The sequence below is a fragment of the Anomaloglossus baeobatrachus genome, chromosome 3 (genome assembly GCF_048569485.1).
Source record: "Anomaloglossus baeobatrachus isolate aAnoBae1 chromosome 3, aAnoBae1.hap1, whole genome shotgun sequence".
NCBI lineage: Eukaryota > Metazoa > Chordata > Amphibia > Anura > Aromobatidae > Anomaloglossus > Anomaloglossus baeobatrachus.
Window position 1 is genome coordinate 334,688,427 of NC_134355.1, and position 17,568 is coordinate 334,705,994.

General features: G+C 41.4%; 1 protein-coding gene across 2 annotated transcripts in view; it reads left to right on the top strand.

The window, feature by feature from the left end:
- PREP (prolyl endopeptidase) overlaps positions 1 to 17,568 on the top strand; it is a 212,627-nt gene that overhangs the window by 98,274 nt on the left and 96,785 nt on the right. For both annotated transcript variants that reach the window (XM_075340082.1, XM_075340083.1), the window contains exon 9: positions 15,784 to 15,981. In XM_075340082.1, the coding sequence (XP_075196197.1) occupies positions 15,784 to 15,981 (198 nt within the window). The remainder of the gene's footprint in view (positions 1 to 15,783; positions 15,982 to 17,568) is intronic.

The following is a 17,568-nucleotide window of genomic DNA, read 5'->3' on the forward strand; positions in this document are numbered from 1 at the left end:
TTTGATTGCAGTGGTTGCCTGAAAAGGTTGTGGAACAAAATATTAAGTTAAGGGTACCTTCATTTCTGTCCAGTCCTATCCATGAGTTTTATTATTTTTAAAAATTCTGTGGAAGCTGAAAAGCAATGTCTGACTTTCATTTGTTCATTTTCATAGATTTTTTTCATTTATTACTTTTGTCAGATGCAAGTTATTTCTGTGACCATTGTAGGTTTTTCTTTTATTAAATGAGCGGTATCAACAATTTTGACCACGTGTGTAGCTGTTAATAGAATGATAGAGACTTTAGTAAGGACAGTTTCTGTAGAGCAGAGTTCCCAGTCTCAGGAGCCACATGTGGCTTGCAGCTGTCAGATAGCTGGGTACTGAGTACCAGGTCTGACATACAGCTAAGAAGAGCAGGTCTCCAGAAGGTGACATTTGTAAGTAGATGCACCAAGTGAATAATCAATGGGATTTTAAAGTCCCCCCAGGATGAATCTGTGACTATCACAGGACAGAAAAAGTGGAAGCCAGGTGGCAAAGTGATCCAGGAACTTGAATGGTTTTGCCTGAAGGGAAATACACAATCGGCTCTCACAGGGAGAAGGGTTTGAAGAACCAAAAAAGTTGTCATAAAGTTCTGAAAAACATGTATCTTCAAGGATTATGTGACTTCACCCTTATTTGAGCTATCGGGGTATCTCTTATAAAACCTTTGACCAAATTTTTCATGTTGAACTGGACACCAAACCTAGTACTGGTGGCTGAAGAGTGGAATAACAGGTTGTTTATTTTTTTTTTTATTTTGCCTCTCCGATTCGGAAATGTTAACAATCTAAATATTTGGCACCTAGTAAATTAAAAGAGGATAATAGAGCTTCACAATTTTGCAGTCTTCTATATTTCATTAAAATGTATTTAAATACATAGCCAGTGCCTGCAGTATATAGCATTCTAAGCGTTGTAAATCTGAAACATGTAGAATGTTATATGCTGCATTCACTGCCTATGTTTTCAAGAAATGTTAATGTAATAAAGATGACTGCAAACGTGTGGCGCGGAGTTATCCTCCTTTTGCATTCCACATGTCTTTGCAGAGACGATTCCGTGCTCTGGATTGCAGCCCAATCAGATCATTGTGGTGAACTGAATTTCTCCTGTTTACACCTAGTGAGTGAACCTTAGCTAAGCCCAGTGGTTGTTTTTAGATAGTTTTCACTGAGGGCATGTCATTTTTTTTCTCCCTGTATGATGCCGACCAATCATAAGCAGGCAACAGCATTAGAAGTGCAGAAGGACCTGTGATGTTCAGCCTAAATAAGCCCTGAAGATTACACAATGTTATTTTTTATAGTTTGGCAATATTAAAAGCTCCAAACTTCTGTGCTGTGTAATACAGTATATCCTCAGTACTTATATAATGTAATTAATTATATAATGTGCAATAAAGGGCCTTAAATTAAAACAATTCAGGTTGTCTTTAAATGTTTGTTGTGTATGCACATTAGGGATGCTCTAGTAACAGCTACAAACACATAGATATTAAACATCCGAAAACTTTACATTACCATGGCTTTTCCTTTGAACTCAATTTCTTAAGAACACTAAATTTAGCCCAAGTCTCCACTGAATTAATTAACCCCAACTGTTTCTGATTGCTGTGAAGGCTGATTTACCATAGTAAGAATACAAATGATTAGTCCCTTGATTAACCTTGAAACAAAGCTGGTAATGAGGTGAAATTGTTGTATCCTGAAGTAAACTGCAGAAAATTAGAAAAAAAAGATCATTTTTACATTTCTGTCGGATGTCCATGAAAGGTGTCACACTATTCTCCATGGTAATTAAAATGCCTATTTATAGCGCTTGAGCAAGAAACCAGTATCAGGTAGACATACTAAGGGCACATGTTACTATTCCATATTTGCTTTCCTGAAACATGGAGGTTAGAGATGTAATGGGAATAGTCTGCTAGTATACTGTGCAACTTAGGCTGAAATCACACTTATGCGTGTAAAATCGGTCCGAGTCTCATGCTAGAAAGTAGCATGAGCTCTGTTCACGTTATGATCACTGTGTAATGCAACAGCAATGCGAATCTGTGTTTTTTCAATTGATTGTAGTCCGTGTGCAATCCGTGTTTGATGCGTATGGGATCCGTTTTTATTCTCAGCAGCTATGTCATCTGCCATTCAGCTCTGCTACATGGTCGCTGATAGCAGACACAGAGCCATGTAGTAGAGCTGAATGGCCGCTGACAGCAGACAGACAGAGCCGCGTGATAAGAATGAAGTCGGTTGAACGTCACCCGACTTCATTGTCATCCCGCGGCTCTGTCTGTGTGGCATTGCCTGATTTTCGGTCGCCGGTGACCGCAGATCCCCTGAGAGCACAGATCACTGCAGTCAATCAGCGGTGCCGTCACTGAGGTTACCCGCGGCCACAGCTGAAGTCCTCCAGCTGAGATCTGTGGCCGCGGGTAACCTGAGTGACGTCGTCGCTGATAGCGCCACTCACTTCAGTCGCTGCTGGGAGCTCACAGAGAGCGGTCGTGGTCTGTGGCCGCTCTCTGTCAGCTTCTGATGTAGTAGAGCTGAAAGCGTCGTGGGACCTCTGTGGATTACGTCTGACCTGGATGGGTATTTGGGGACTTTAATAAAATGGTGAAAGAGGTTGTTGTTGTTTGTCATTTATTACAAATAAAGGATTTTTTGGATGTGTGTGTTTATTTTATTTAACTAACAGGTTAATCAAGGAAGGTATCTTGGGGATACGCCTGCCATGAATAACCTAGGACTTAGTGGCAGCTATGGGCTGCTGCCATTAACTCCTTGTTACCTCGATTGCCACCGCACCAGGGCAATTCGGGATGAGCCGGGTAGAGTCCCGGGACTGTTGCATCTAATGGATGCGGCAATTCCGGGCGGCTGCAGGCTGATATTTTTAGGGTGGGGGGGATCCCCATAACGTGGAGCTCCCCATCCTAAGAATACCAGCCTCCAGTCGTGTGGCTTTATCAAAATTGGGGGGGACTGCACGCTTTTTTTTTTTTTTAATTAATTAATTTATTTATTTTACTTCTTGATATAGACCCGCCCACCGGCAGCTGTGATTGGTTGCAGTGAGACAGCTGTCACTCATTGTGGGGGCATGTCTGACTGCAACCAATCATAGGCGCCGGTGGGCGGGGAAAGCAGGGAATACGAGATTGAATAATGAGCGGCCGGCTTTTTCAAAAGAGAAGCCGCCGCAGTGTGAACGCTGTGCAGCGCCGCGCTGGTGATCGGGGATCAGTGAGTATAAGAGAGGGAATGAGAGGGATAGACCGACATGGACAGAGAGAGAGAGAGAGAATAGAGACCGAGTGGGAGAGACCGACTGACAGAGATAGACCGACATTGTGAGACCTCACTCGTTTCCAGTGTTTTTTGAAACATGCGATAAATATATTTAGAAAAACGCATGTCACTAGGATTGTGTATGTGCCGTCCGTGTGACATCCATTTATTTACCAGTTCCCATAGAGTTGCATTGGAGAGACTCGCGCGAGAAACTCACCAAAACGCAGCATGCTGCGATTTTTTTCTCAGTCCGATTTGGACTGAGAAAAAAATAGCAGATGGGAGCTGCCTCATTGATTAACATGGGTCCAAGTGCAATGCGAGATTTTCTCGCATTGCACTCATGCGAGTTAATCGCAAGTGTGAAGCCGGCCTTATACTCTTCACAGCAGAGAATGCCTGCTGCTTGCATTTTTGTCTTTAACGCTTAAATTTGCTGATAAATTCCTTTTACATTATTTCACCTGAAGGCAGCATAATAATAGGACAAGAAAGCCCAATTTCAGGGACATCTAGCATTGTCTGTTTTTGTTCCTGCACCTCCCCATTCCTGAGATATGGCTCCCACTTCACTGTATATAAATGAAGGCCCCAATTCCTTAAAGGGATCTGTCAGCAGGTTTTTGCTACCTCATCTAAGAGAAGCATAATGTAGGCAAAGAGATTCTGAATTCAAAAATGTATCACTTATTTTATTGGGTGCAGCCATTCTTACACCAATCAGAATTTTTACATTTAGCCATCTAACAGAGCTGAGAAAGCTTCTCTGCCCACACCAGGCTCTCTCTGTAGATTGCACATTGACAGTGAGGTGTCAATCACAGGAGAGGGCTTCCGTGCACTTGACTTTGTAGTCCGAGCAATGATAATGGTTTTGCTGCTTAACCAAATATAGCAAATAAACAACAGATAGGAGTGTGATAAGACAGGGTTTCCTGATTTTCCTGTGTTAAAGGAAACCTTTCACCAGATTTGGCGACTATAAGCTGCGGCCACAACCAGTGAGCTCTTATATACAGCATTCCAGAATGCTGTATATAAGAGCCCAGGCCGCTCTGTATAACGTAAATAACACCTTTATATTACTCATCTAGGAGGCGGTCCGGTCCGATGGGTGTCACTGTTCTCAGTCCAGTGCCTCCTCCATCTTGTGTGATCTCCGTCTTGTGTGATTGCCGTCGTCCTGCCCAGCCCCGTGTGTTGACACGTCCTGCATCATTCACAGAGAGGCCTCCATTGTGCTCCTGCGCATGCGCACTTTGATCTGCCCGGCTCAGGGAAGATAAAAGTACTGTAGTGCACATGCGCTGGCGGTTTTTGACCTTTCACGCTACAGTACTCTGCTGTACCCTCAACAGAGCAGATCAAAATGTGCATGTGCAGGTGCGCAATGGAGGCATATGTGTGAATGACGTAGGACGTGTCATGCACATGGGACTGGGCAGGGGGACCGCGATCGTACAAGATGGAGGGGCAGTACCTAGAGCAGAAACACCCATCGGACCAGACCGCCTCCTAGGTGAGTAAAATAAAGGTGTTTTTTTTTTACGTTTTACAGAGTGGCCTAGGCACTTTATATACAGCATTCTGGAATGCTGTATATAAGGGCTCACTGGTGGTGGCCGCAGCTCATAAGGGAAAAACCTGGTGACAGGTTCCCTTTAACCCTTGCAGCATGCTGGCTTCAGCTTACATAGCAAAAACCTGCTGACAAATTCTAAGTATGCAAGAATAAGAGGTGCGCTCATTTTTTGTGGCCAGCTTCACGTTGTGCAAAATGTCTGCGACATTAGAAGTTGGCTAACTCCAGAATTCTGCTGGAAATACCATGATAAATTGGCACTGTAGTCATTTTAACTAGCTAGGTGTGGTTCTTAAGAAAACTCCCATAGCGTAGAGTGAAGATCTATGGCGAAAAAGACTAGATTTAGATACAAGGCACAGCGGTCAACATCTTAGGCGCAGACACAATAGAAAAACTGTATTCAGAAAATTAGCAACATTTATCACAGGTACAAAAAATGGACATATTTATGGCAAGTGACAGGTTCTCTTTAAACAGCAGACTGGGCTATTACCCGAAAAATGTGAAAGGAAGATGGAGGCAGTATAAAACGGTGTTTTTCCTTATTTAATTGCTTATTTTAGAAAACCAAGTAGTAATAAATGTGCGGCTGTGAACATTTTCAGTTCCCAGACTGTCTGGTGCCCTATTACTTCACATTTAACTAAACGGGACTTTTTCTGGAATTCAACTTTTTTGTTTTGATAAACACATTTTTATTTAATCTCAAGAATATTGGCAGAGAAATACATTTGTACAAATTGCAATGTAGCAGCATACTGAATGAATAATTATAGTTTGAGTATTAAAGCTTTCTAAAAAAAAAAAAAACTGGTAAAAAATGAGGAAGGAGAATAAAAGGAAAGCAAGAAAAATAACATTACACTAGCAAATGGGGCTAAAATCATAATGTTAATAATCTTAAAGTAAAAACTTATAATTTAGCCAGTTTTTCCCACTTGAAGGCATATATCATGTAGCTACCTTGAACGGAGGCAATGGTTCCCGAACAACAATGTTTTCCAGTATTTGCTAAGGTCTAAGAGCCATGTGCTCGAAACGCGTCTGGTGTGCGGTTTAAAGAACCTTAGGATTTTTCCTGACTCAGAGATAGTATACTTTTGTGGCTTATCTTTATTACAAGAAAAATATTCTTTGTATTTTAAAAAAGTTTTTCATTAAAGCTGTGTTTTTACATGAAACACATGACACATGAAGCTGGATCATTCCTTTGTTCACCTCAACCGGATAGTAACCAAAGTTCTTTTTATCTACAAGTCATAGTCTTCTATATTCGTCATGCTTTTTTTGCAAACCAAAAAAGTGTCCAAAACTGAAAACAAGAGGATGTCAAGACATGCACTGTATATAAAGTAGAGAACGACAGAAAAGATGACAAACTGACTATAATGAAATTGAAAAAACAATTCCACAAATGAAATTTTAATTATAAGAGATTCCATATTGACTTATTGATTTCTGACCAGTTTTGCCGTCTGTACTTTTATTAGTTTTATGTCTAAGCCTAAAAGGTTGAACACGTCTTATGAAAAGCATTTGTATTCCGAAAGCAATTACACCGATTCTTCTTTGCTAATTGGAACATCTTGTGTAGCTTTTGAAGTTTAATGGAAATTTTGTTCTGCATACAAATTCATTTTATATTAGTAGATTAGTGTAGTCTATAACACGTGTACAGTACAAACTACATGCGCTATACAGGTGCCCATCTATTTGTGTGTTTCCTAAAAGATTCACTTTTTTGGTTTATTCTCGATTCTTGCAAGATAAGACAGTGGGCAATCTTGCAAAGGGGGTCAACATTTTTTGACAAGAATGGTTGACTACCATATTGAACCTTAAAGGTTTATTCCCATGTCCAAAATCCTATCCCAATAGACAGTAGGAATAATAATAATAATAACAAATACCTCCTATTAGAAATGTAGTATAGTTCTCCTGATTAGCTATGTTACTTGTACAGTGCATTTCAGTAGCTTAGGTATCTATGGTTGCGAGTCTAGGGATGATCGAATACCTCAAATATTCGGCAACGCCTATATTTGCCGAATTGGTCGCCACTTTTCGACTATTTGCGAATATTCGATGCGCAATGCGTCTATGGGAAACCAGAATAGTTGCCGAATAGCAACTATTCGGGCTTCCCATAGACTTACATTGCGCATCGAATATTCGCAAATAGTCGAATAGCGGCGACCTATTCGTCGGATATTCGCAAAGCCGAATATTGCCGAAAATTTGTGATATTCGATCATCCCTAGTTGCGACCAGTCATATAGTTTGTTAGTAGATAGTGGCTGTAACCATGGATACCTAAGCTACTGCAATGCCCTGCACATGAGGTAAGCGACATATCTAATCAGGAGAACTATACTACATTTCTAACTGGAGATATTTGCTAATATTATTATTAGCAAAACCAGAGTGTAACTACTTTAAAAATTAGAAATGTTATTGATCAATCACTTACAAACATATATAATTAAAATGGAGGTTATTTTTTGAGAAAGGAAGAAGGAAGAAAACTTCCCTAAGTTGACCCTTCCTCAATGACGGGGGTCGGCGTCCTAAAGTGAAGACGCCCCCGTTCCTCGACGGCTTAACCCTAAGAAATCCCTCCCTCGAGGGTAGGAAATGTCCCCTAATAGATAGAATCAACCCCAAAGATGGTAACACCACAGTGAGGAAGAGGTGCTCAGTCCACAGTAGCTAATTTGTCTGTATCACTACTTGGGTGAGTAAGGGTAGGGTCTAGGGAAGTCGTCAAGTATTCAGAAGTCCATGTGCTCAGTATCAAGGTTAGAAGCAGGTCACTTAATTGCCGACTGCCTTGTAAAAACCAGGTGTGGCGTCCAGCGATCACTGGACGCCACACCTGGTTTTTCCCAGACGGACCTGTTTAAGATTGGCTGTCGTTCATTACGGTAAACCCTAACCACATGGTGGGACAGCAACTAGGGACTGTTTTGGGTATTTGTCTTGACACTGGCGGCTGTATCAGCCTTACAAGGCAGTCGGCAATTAAGTGACCAGTGGAGGAGAATCATTCTGACTGACGTATTTAAGTGGAATTGGTCCTACCATGGACTAGAGATATTCAGCCATTCGTTACAGCCCTTATCCTGAGCAACATAACGCACACTCCAGGGTGGATGTGATATAAACAGTTCAGGGTCCAGTTTTGATCACGTATATTCGTTATCTGAGTGAGACAGACACCTTCACTAAAGGTGGATAAGCCATTCAGACTAGCCTCATGACTGAACAGCCGGGTAGGCAGTGTATTTTCATCTTACACCCCTCTGAAGTGAACATTTTATACCACTACTGAATTGTTCAAAAGTGGACACCTCGTTCAAGAACATGTTGGAAAGCCCCTGATGAGCCCCTGAATATTGACAAGGGCGAAACGCGTCGGGCGTTTCTTGAACCTATCCATATGTCAAATATGAATTATGCCTACAATGGGCATTGCTTGTACTAATTTACACATTGAATATGAACTGTGTCTATAATTGACAAGTGTACTTTGGTTATAATCTATGTGACTCCTGCTTCTAACCTTGATACTGAGCACATGGACTTCTGAATACTTGACGACTTCCCTAGACCCTACCCTTACTCACCCAAGTAGTGATACAGACAAATTAGCTACTGTGGACTGAGCACCTCTTCCTCACTGTGGTGTTACCATCTTTGGGGTTGATTCTATCTATTAGGGGACATTTCCTACCCTCGAGGGAGGGATTTCTTAGGGTTAAGCCATCGAGGAACGGGGGCGTCTTCACTTTAGGACGCCGACCCCCGTCATTGAGGAAGGGTCAACTTAGGGAAGTTTTCTTCCTTCTTCCTTTCTCAAAAAATAACCTCCATTTTAATTATATATGTTTGTAAGTGATTGATCAATAAAATTTCTAATTTTTAAAGTAGTTACACTCTGGTTTTGCTAAAATACCTACTTTACGTCATCCTTATTGGTATACAACTAATATTATTATTACACCTACTACATATTGGTATAGGATCTTAAAGATTGAAATACCCCTTTAAGGTACAAACGTTACAGAACATCATTCTATTTCCATTCAAAGTAACCATTAACGGGGTTTTCCACTACTATGATATTGATGACTTATCTTTAGCAAGATACATCTAATTCATTAAGACGTCCATGCCAGTTAATGAATTAGGCGCTTCTTACAAGCGCTCTGTGCCTCCAGCAGAAATGTACTTCAGTTAGGGTCTGGAGCATATTTCTGTAATCATTTATGCCACTAACATTTCATGCATTTGTCATATGGGTGTAGCCACATCTTGTCCATGTTCCTCCTATATTGGTGTAACTAGCTGGGACTGGGGTGAAAACGCCAAACGTCACAATATCTTGTGCAACTACTGAGTTACGCACCAATTTTGCGATTTATTAAGGTGATTTATGTGAGAATTCTGATGTAAACACTTAAATCAGTCCTTTAGTCTGTCTCTCTGCTTAGCTACTCACTGAACAACAACAGCAAAATCCTACCCTGACAAACCATCGAAAAATACTCCACCTGCTATGACCAACTGCAGCTCATCCTGTTAGATGTCTATGCAGATGACTAACGTCTGAGCATCCAAATTGGAAAATCTAATTATCTAGATAGGATTTTCATGTTCTAATTGAAAGGGAATCTGTCCCCAGGTTTTTGCCACTTAACCTGATAGCAGCATAATCTAGAAACAGAGACCCTGATTCCAGCGATGGGCCACTTACTGGGATCATTAGTGCAGTTTTGCTAAAATCACTAATTTATCATCAGTAGATTTATCACTATGCATAACCTCTGTAACTAAGGCTACCAGAGGATTTTATCAAAATTACAGCAAGCAGCTCACTAAATGATATAAAGCTGGAATCTGGGTTCCTGGCCCTATATTGAGCTGCTCTCAGATGGGGTAGCAAAATCCTAAAATGGCAGCGAGACGTAAGTAATTAGCGGGCCCCCAGATACCAGCTGAAACTCTACAACATAGAAACCGAACAGTTTTGTAACCGAACAGGACCGATTAGCCCCTTAAAGGGTACCTGTCACCAGATTTTTCCCTATGCAACTAAAACTACCACCTTCTGCCGCTTCTCGGCTGCATTCTATGAAGGTGTGCCGTGTATCTGGCCCCCTTTTCAGACCGCATAAACAACTTTATAAATATTACCTTTTCGTATGTAAATTTTTTGGTAGGGCCTAAAGGGCGGGCTCTCTTTCTCCTTCGCTTCCCCCTCCTGCCGCTGTATGCCGTCCCCTGTGTTTCTTTGAATTGATGACGACGGTCCCGTCATCCTCCACGCTGTGCCAAAGTCTTGCGCATGTGCCCAAAAAACGCAATTCAGACCCCTGATGGATCGTTCCCTACTATAAGACAGATGGAGTCAATTTTAATTTTGAGTGTTCTTGTGTGTCTTTTAAGTTCATAACTGTGGTCAAGCACTATTCTGTACCCACGTAAAAAGATTGACATCACTAGAGCAGATGCCAGACTGAGTCCAAAGTGTCTCCATTTGCCTTATATAGTGAGTGGTTCCATCTGGGATTTAGTCTGAATTGCATTTTTGTGGGATTTCCATGGAAATGTACTCACAGCAAAAAAGGGCAACCAGTCCAGTTAGCCCAGGCCAACACATTTAATGCACAAACAGGATGCAGACAAGCCTCTCAACATGATGGACACTTCACAGGTGCAAGGTAAATTGCACACTAGTGGCGCGCATAGGGCACTGTTCACACTTGTATGCGCATGGTGTCCAGCCAGCAACCTATTACCACGCCCTTACTATTAGATTAGGCGGGTTACTCGGACACAACTCACTGCAGCACGTAAGGGACAGAAATTCCACTATGCACGGCCGTATTAAGAGGCCTTTTTTGCTGTGAGTACATTTTATAATACATTTTTGGGGGAGTTTTTATCTCCTCTTCTTGTTGCTATTTTTGATATTTATCAGTGTAGGAACCCGCAAGCGTGAGGATCCGTGATGAGGATTGTGGGCTTACGTACATTGGCCAATTTACAAACTAATACCTCACATATATTTTATATATATTTTTTTGCACTTTGATTATGCGGGGTGCAGCCGGGCCTCTTAATACGGCTGTGCATAGTGAAATACAGTTAGGTCCAGAAATATTTGGACAGTGACACAAGTTTTGTTATTTTAGCTGTTTACAAAAACATGTTCAGAAATACAATTATATATATAATATGGGCTGAAAGTGCACACTCCCAGCTGCAATATGAGAGTTTTCACATCCAAATCGGAGAAAGGGTTTAGGAATCATAGCTCTGTAATGCATAGCCTCCTCTTTTTCAAGGGACCAAAAGTAATTGGACAAGGGACTCTAAGGGCTGCAATTAACTCTGAAGGCGTCTCCCTCGTTAACCTGTAATCAATGAAGTAGTTAAAAGGTCTGGGATTGATTACAGGTGTGTGGTTTTGCATTTGGAAGCTGTTGCTGTGACCAGACAACATGCGGTCTAAGGAACTCTCAATTGAGGTGAAGCAGAACATCCTGAGGCTGAAAAAAAAGAAAAAATCCATCAGAGAGATAGCAGACATGCTTGGAGTAGCAAAATCAACAGTCGGGTACATTCTGAGAAAAAAGGAATTGACTGGTGAGCTTGGGAACTCAAAGGCCTGGGCGTCCACGGATGACAACAGTGGTGGATGATCGTCGCATACTTTCTTTGGTGAAGAAGAACCCGTTCACAACATCAGCTGAAGTCTAGAACACTCTCAGTGAAGTAGGTGTATCTGTCTCTAAGTCAACAGTAAAGAGAAGACTCCATGAAAGTAAATACAAAGGGTTCACATCTAGATGCAAACCATTCATCAATTCCAAAAATAGACAGGCCAGAGTTAAATTTGCTGAAAAACACCTCATGAAGCCAGCTCAGTTCTGGAAAAGTATTCTATGGACAGATGAGACAAAGATCAACCTGTACCAGAATGATGGGAAGAAAAAAGTTTGGAGAAGAAAGGGAACGGCACATGATCCAAGGCACACCACATCCTCTGTAAAACATGGTGGAGGCAACGTCATGGCATGGGCATGCATGGCTTTCAATGGCACTGGGTCACTTGTGTTTATTGATGACATAACAGCAGACAAGAGTAGCCGGATGAATTCTGAAGTGTACCGGGATATACTTTCAGCCCAGATTCAGCCAAATGCCGCAAGGTTGATCGGACGGCGCTTCATAGTACAGATGGATAATGACCCCAAGCATACAGCCAAAGCTACCCAGGAGTTCATGAGTGCAAAAAAGTGGACCATTCTGCAATGGCCAAGTCAATAACCAGATCTTAACCCAATTGAGCATGCATTTCACTTGCTCAAATCCAGACTTAAGACGGAAAGACCCACAAACAAGCAAGACCTGAAGGCTGTGGCTGTAAAGGCCTGGCAAAGCATTAAGAAGGAGGAAACCCAGCGTTTGGTGATGTCCATGGGTTCCAGACTTAAGGCAGTGATTGCCTCCAAAGGATTCGCAACAAAATATTGAAAATAAAAATATTTTGTTTGGGTTTGGTTTATTTGTCCAATTACTTTTGACCTCCTAAAATGTGGAGTGTTTGTAAAGAAATGTGTTCAATTCCTACAATTTCTATCAGATATTTTTGTTCAAACCTTCAAATTAAACGTTACAATCTGCACTTGAATTCTGTTGTAGAGGTTTCATTTCAAATCCAATGTGGTGGCATGCAGAGCCCAACTCGCGAAAATTGTGTCACTGTCCAAATATTTCTGGACCTAACTGTATGTAGCATACCATTCACAATCTATCCCAGACAAACGTACGCAGCAAAAACAAATAGTTCTCTTTTCTTCCTTTCCCTCTTGAAGAGTCTATAATATACATACATTCTGAAACGTTTTTTGAAAAAAAAATTAACAATTTTCACTTTTTTTTTTCTTTTAAAAAAAAAGGGAAAAAAATATTATTTCTAAACAGCTTTGTGTTCTTTTTTTTTTCTTCAGCAAGCTCTGTTATTTTATCAGTCACAAATAAAATGTGTAGTTTTTATGATTACTATTTTTATACATCACCTGTAATAGATGAGATAGTTACAAAGTGTATACAACACTTTTTAGTATATAAGTTCAATTATTTGAAAACTGTAGGAATTCACTTAATGTTGCGGGAGGTCACTATGTGAGGTCACATGATCTGCCCTCCTATTTAAGGTGCAGACTGAAGCATTTTTGGTATGCTATTCCGTAACAAAGTAGCCCAGGAGCTCCGTAACATACAGAGTTCTTTTTGAGCCTTCCGGATCCCATACCTAAAGTGACGTTGCCTTCAGCGCCACACTCTGCGACCTTGCCGTTAGCTGGTAACGCCGATGGTCCTAGGCGTCCCGGGTACAACATCCATCGTGCTAGGACATGTATAGTGGGATAGACCAGCTCGGTACCCGACTACTACCCCCATCCTGTCCAATCTCCACAGCAAGGTTGCAGCGACACACGAACCACCAACGGAGTTGTCATATATGCGCAGTACCACTATTGTGTTTTTAAACACGCTCACTACCTATATTTTTAGACTTGCAAATACCTTATTTTCTCCACTATATCATTTATTATCTACTAATTAATTGATCATTTACCCTACTTTTAATATTGGCACTGCTATTAGTGATCTTATTGGGATAACCGCACTAGCCATTTTGTTATCTATATATATCTTCAATATATAGTTTGTGACACATGAGTGACATGGATGTCCTTTGCACTAGTTGCTGCCATCTCTACTATTTTAGTATACATTGACCTATGGTGATAATAGATTTAATTGTTATTTCTTGGAATCTAGTACAATGTGTCTCGAAAAAACCTCCTTACAATCACTGGAATATGTTGAAGCATTCAAGAGTTATTACCACATAAAACTGACACTGGTCAAATTTCAAAAATTGAACTTTGTCATTAAGATCAAAATTGGTTCTGTCACTAAGGGGTTAAAGGAGTATTCTAGCTAAAGCAGTGATTTCTGTTTTTTTAAGAATCCCTTAGACATCGCTCACCATAATGCTTAGGGCGGCTTTGCACGTTGCCACATTGCACGTGCAATGTCGATGGGGTCAAATCGAAAGTGACGCACATCCGGCGTCGCAGTCGATATCGCAACGTGTAAAACCTTTTTGATACGATGAACGAGCGCAAAAGCGTCGTTATCGTATCATCGCTGCAGCCTCCGACATTTCCATAATGCCGGTGCAGCGACAGGTGCGATGTTGTTCCTCGCTCCTGCGGCAGCACACATCGCTGTGTATGAAGCCGCAGGAGCGAGGAACTTCACCTTACCTGCCGCCGGCTGCAATGAGAAGGACGGAGGTGGGCGGGATGTTTACATCCTGCTCATCTCCGCCCCTCCACTTCAGTTGGCTGCCTGCCGTGTGACGTCGCTGTGACGCCGCACGACCTGCCCCCTTAGGAAGGAGGCGGGTCACCGGCCAGAGAGACGTCGCACGGCAGGTATGTGCGTGTGAAACTGCCGTAGCGATAATAATCGCTACAGCAGATTTCACTAGATATTGCACGTGCGACTGGGGCGGGACTATCGCTGCAGCATCGGTAACACATTGTTACCGATGTCGCAGCGTGCAAAGCCCGCCTTAGGGTTTTTTTTTAAGTTTTGAGTACTTTCCAGTGCACGTACCAGTGCTGTTACATAAATATAGTTTTAGGTTCAGATATGCAGTGCAATAAACGTTCAGCGGATCAGGCAGATTTACTGCATATGATATGCAAGTGCTATACTTTGGGGGTTTTAGGGAAGGAGTGGGCAACCTGCAGACTATTTGTAACTCATTATGACCTTTTCTCCAGCCCCATGGCAGATTTTTGGGGACTGCTGTGCTTTGACTAGCAGCCACGTCATGCCGGCCGCCAGCACTTTAAACCCTAAGCTAGAGGCAGACGCACACAGCCTTCAGTAGTGAGTGCCAGTGTCAGGACTTACTCTCTGGGTGGAGTTGGCATTCCATGCTCTTCCATCCCACAGGTGAAGCAGCAGTCCTTCGGATCTCCTGTAATGTATGCTCCAGCCCACGGTCTCCTGTGATGTACATGCTCCAGCCCAAGGTCTCCTGTGATGTACATGCTCCAATCCACGGTCTCCTGTGATGTACATGCTCCAGTCCACGGTCTCCTGTGATGTACATGCTCCAGTCCACAGTCTCCAGTGATGTACAAGCGCCAGCCCACGGTCTCCTGTCATGTACATGCTCCAGCCCATGGTCTTCTGTGATGTACATGCTCCAGCCACCGGTCTCCTGAGATGCTCCAGCGCCTATGTGTCCTGTGATATACATAGGGGAAAGCATTCCATCTCATTTTCAAGTATTTCAGATTATTCCACCAAGCACCCAAATAGTGTGGATTCTGGAATATGTAGATCTTCAAAAGTTGCAGAGAAATATTTTTCAGGCTCAAACTTCTAGAATCTAAATAGCTAGATGAAAAAGAGCTTAATCATTTTAATAGGGTCCTTTTTTGGAGAAAGATATATGTACTTTAAAAAGTTTGATGGTCAATTGTCTATTTGTGACAAGCCATACTAGGGCTTTCAGTGCCAGGTGTCCTCCAACACAAAGATACTGTGACCTAAAATCAATAAACAGAGGGATGAGGGTGGGTGTTTTTACCATATGTTTGAAAATCCCATTAAAATTAACCTCTCAGATTAAAAAAATGTACATGATTTGAAGATATACATGACCCACATAACGATAATATACGTTATGTATAGGATGGCAACAAGATAATAGCGTTTTCTGTTTCAAAATTGATTTGGTAATACATGACAGCAGTGCTCTTTGTCTTTTCTTAGAATGGGTATCTTGCGTGCATTCCAAGTTTCTGGTGCTGTGCTACCTCCATGACGTGAAGAATGTGTTGTACCTACATGACCTTCCTTCGGGAAGCCATATTAAAACTTTCCCCTTGGATGTTGGCAGTATTGTTGGGTATAGCGGCCAGAAGAAAGACTCGGAGATCTTCTACCAGTTCACTTCATTTTTATCACCTGGTGAGTAGTTGTTCATTTATTTAGTTTTGCTTTCAAAAGTAATTTACTCTCTTTATTGGTTCGTCAAATGAGTGAAAAGTCTGGCATTTATTAACAGAAAGCATTCAAGGCTTTCTGTGATCCTCAAACATATTTTTAATGGATGCTGGATTTTTTTTTTATTTTTTTTTTTATTTTAAGTGTTTCCTGTACATCATTCATCTGTTTGATGATTGGATCTGCAGGATCTATGCTTCTGTCGTTATATATGAAGTCATTGTTTTTCTAGGTAGGTTATCTTTGTGCCAATTCTCAAGGAAGCCAAATTTGGACCACTGAACGTATATGTGGGTATGCTTAGTACTCTTCGGAGAGATGTAAACTAATGCAACATGAGTAACAAAGGTCCAAAGATCAAGTTGTGGATACAGAGGGAAATAAGGAATGTTCTGTATAGTACTTGAGCTCAAACAGAAGTGGTAATGAAACAGATTTCTGGAGATCACTACATGGCCTATCAGTTAGAAATAAAACATGGTGCACCTGACTGAAGTAAGAACAGGGTTTTTTACTGTTATTTAAACTGAAATATACACCAATCAGCCAATTCATTAATACAACCCACAGGTGAAATGGAGTATCATTTACCTTGTTACAATGACACCTGTCAAATGGTAGGATTTCTAGACTACAAGCTCTTCAATTGAATGAGCCAGAACAATCCCACCACCCCCAAACTGTTCATACTATTTACATGGTACAGTTGATCTCTGGAGGATAATGTCATTCATCCCTTTACTAATGCAATCTGTTGGTTCCTGACTGAAAAATCGCTGTTTTAATCAATGTGCCAATAAGGCTTAAGTGCTTTGGGCGTGTCAAAGCACTTCCAAGACTAAAATCCTTTTGTTTCCTTTGTCTACTAGTCTACACAAACCCAATATTGCCATTTCTGATGGTGGATCTACTATGACTCCCAAGCAGCACAATCACTGTCTTGTGGTTATACTTAACCCAGATCTTTTGTTCACACTCTTTATCCATTCACTCGCTTGCACTTGCCACCAGAACTTCAAAAACGTTTCTGATCCTTAACTCTGCAAAAACTGTTGTTCTGGTTTATTCTCACCTTGACTACTGCAACTCTCTACTAAGTAGTCTTCCTAAACCCTTCCCTCTTCAATGTATCCTAAATGCAGCAGCCAGTATAATTTTTCTGTTCAACCGCTACACCGATGCTTCTACCCTGTGTCAGTCATTACACTGGTTGCTGATTCACTACAGAATACAATATAAACTTATATCTCTCACCCACAAAGATCTGAACCGCACTATATCTTTCCCCTCTGCACTGTCTACCACCCTACTCATCCTCTCCATTCTGCTAATGACCTAAGACTAATAACTAGTGATGGGCGAATAGCAACTATTCGTGTTCGAATAATGTTTACCGTATACAGAGTACTATTTCAGTATGGTAAGAAAAATGCTCAGGTTCCCCATTGACTTGCATTAGGTTTGTTATTCCTGACAAATACCAGAATTTAGTAGTACTTTGGGGTTTGTTATGAATAATCCAAACATGAATAGTTACTATTCACCCATCGC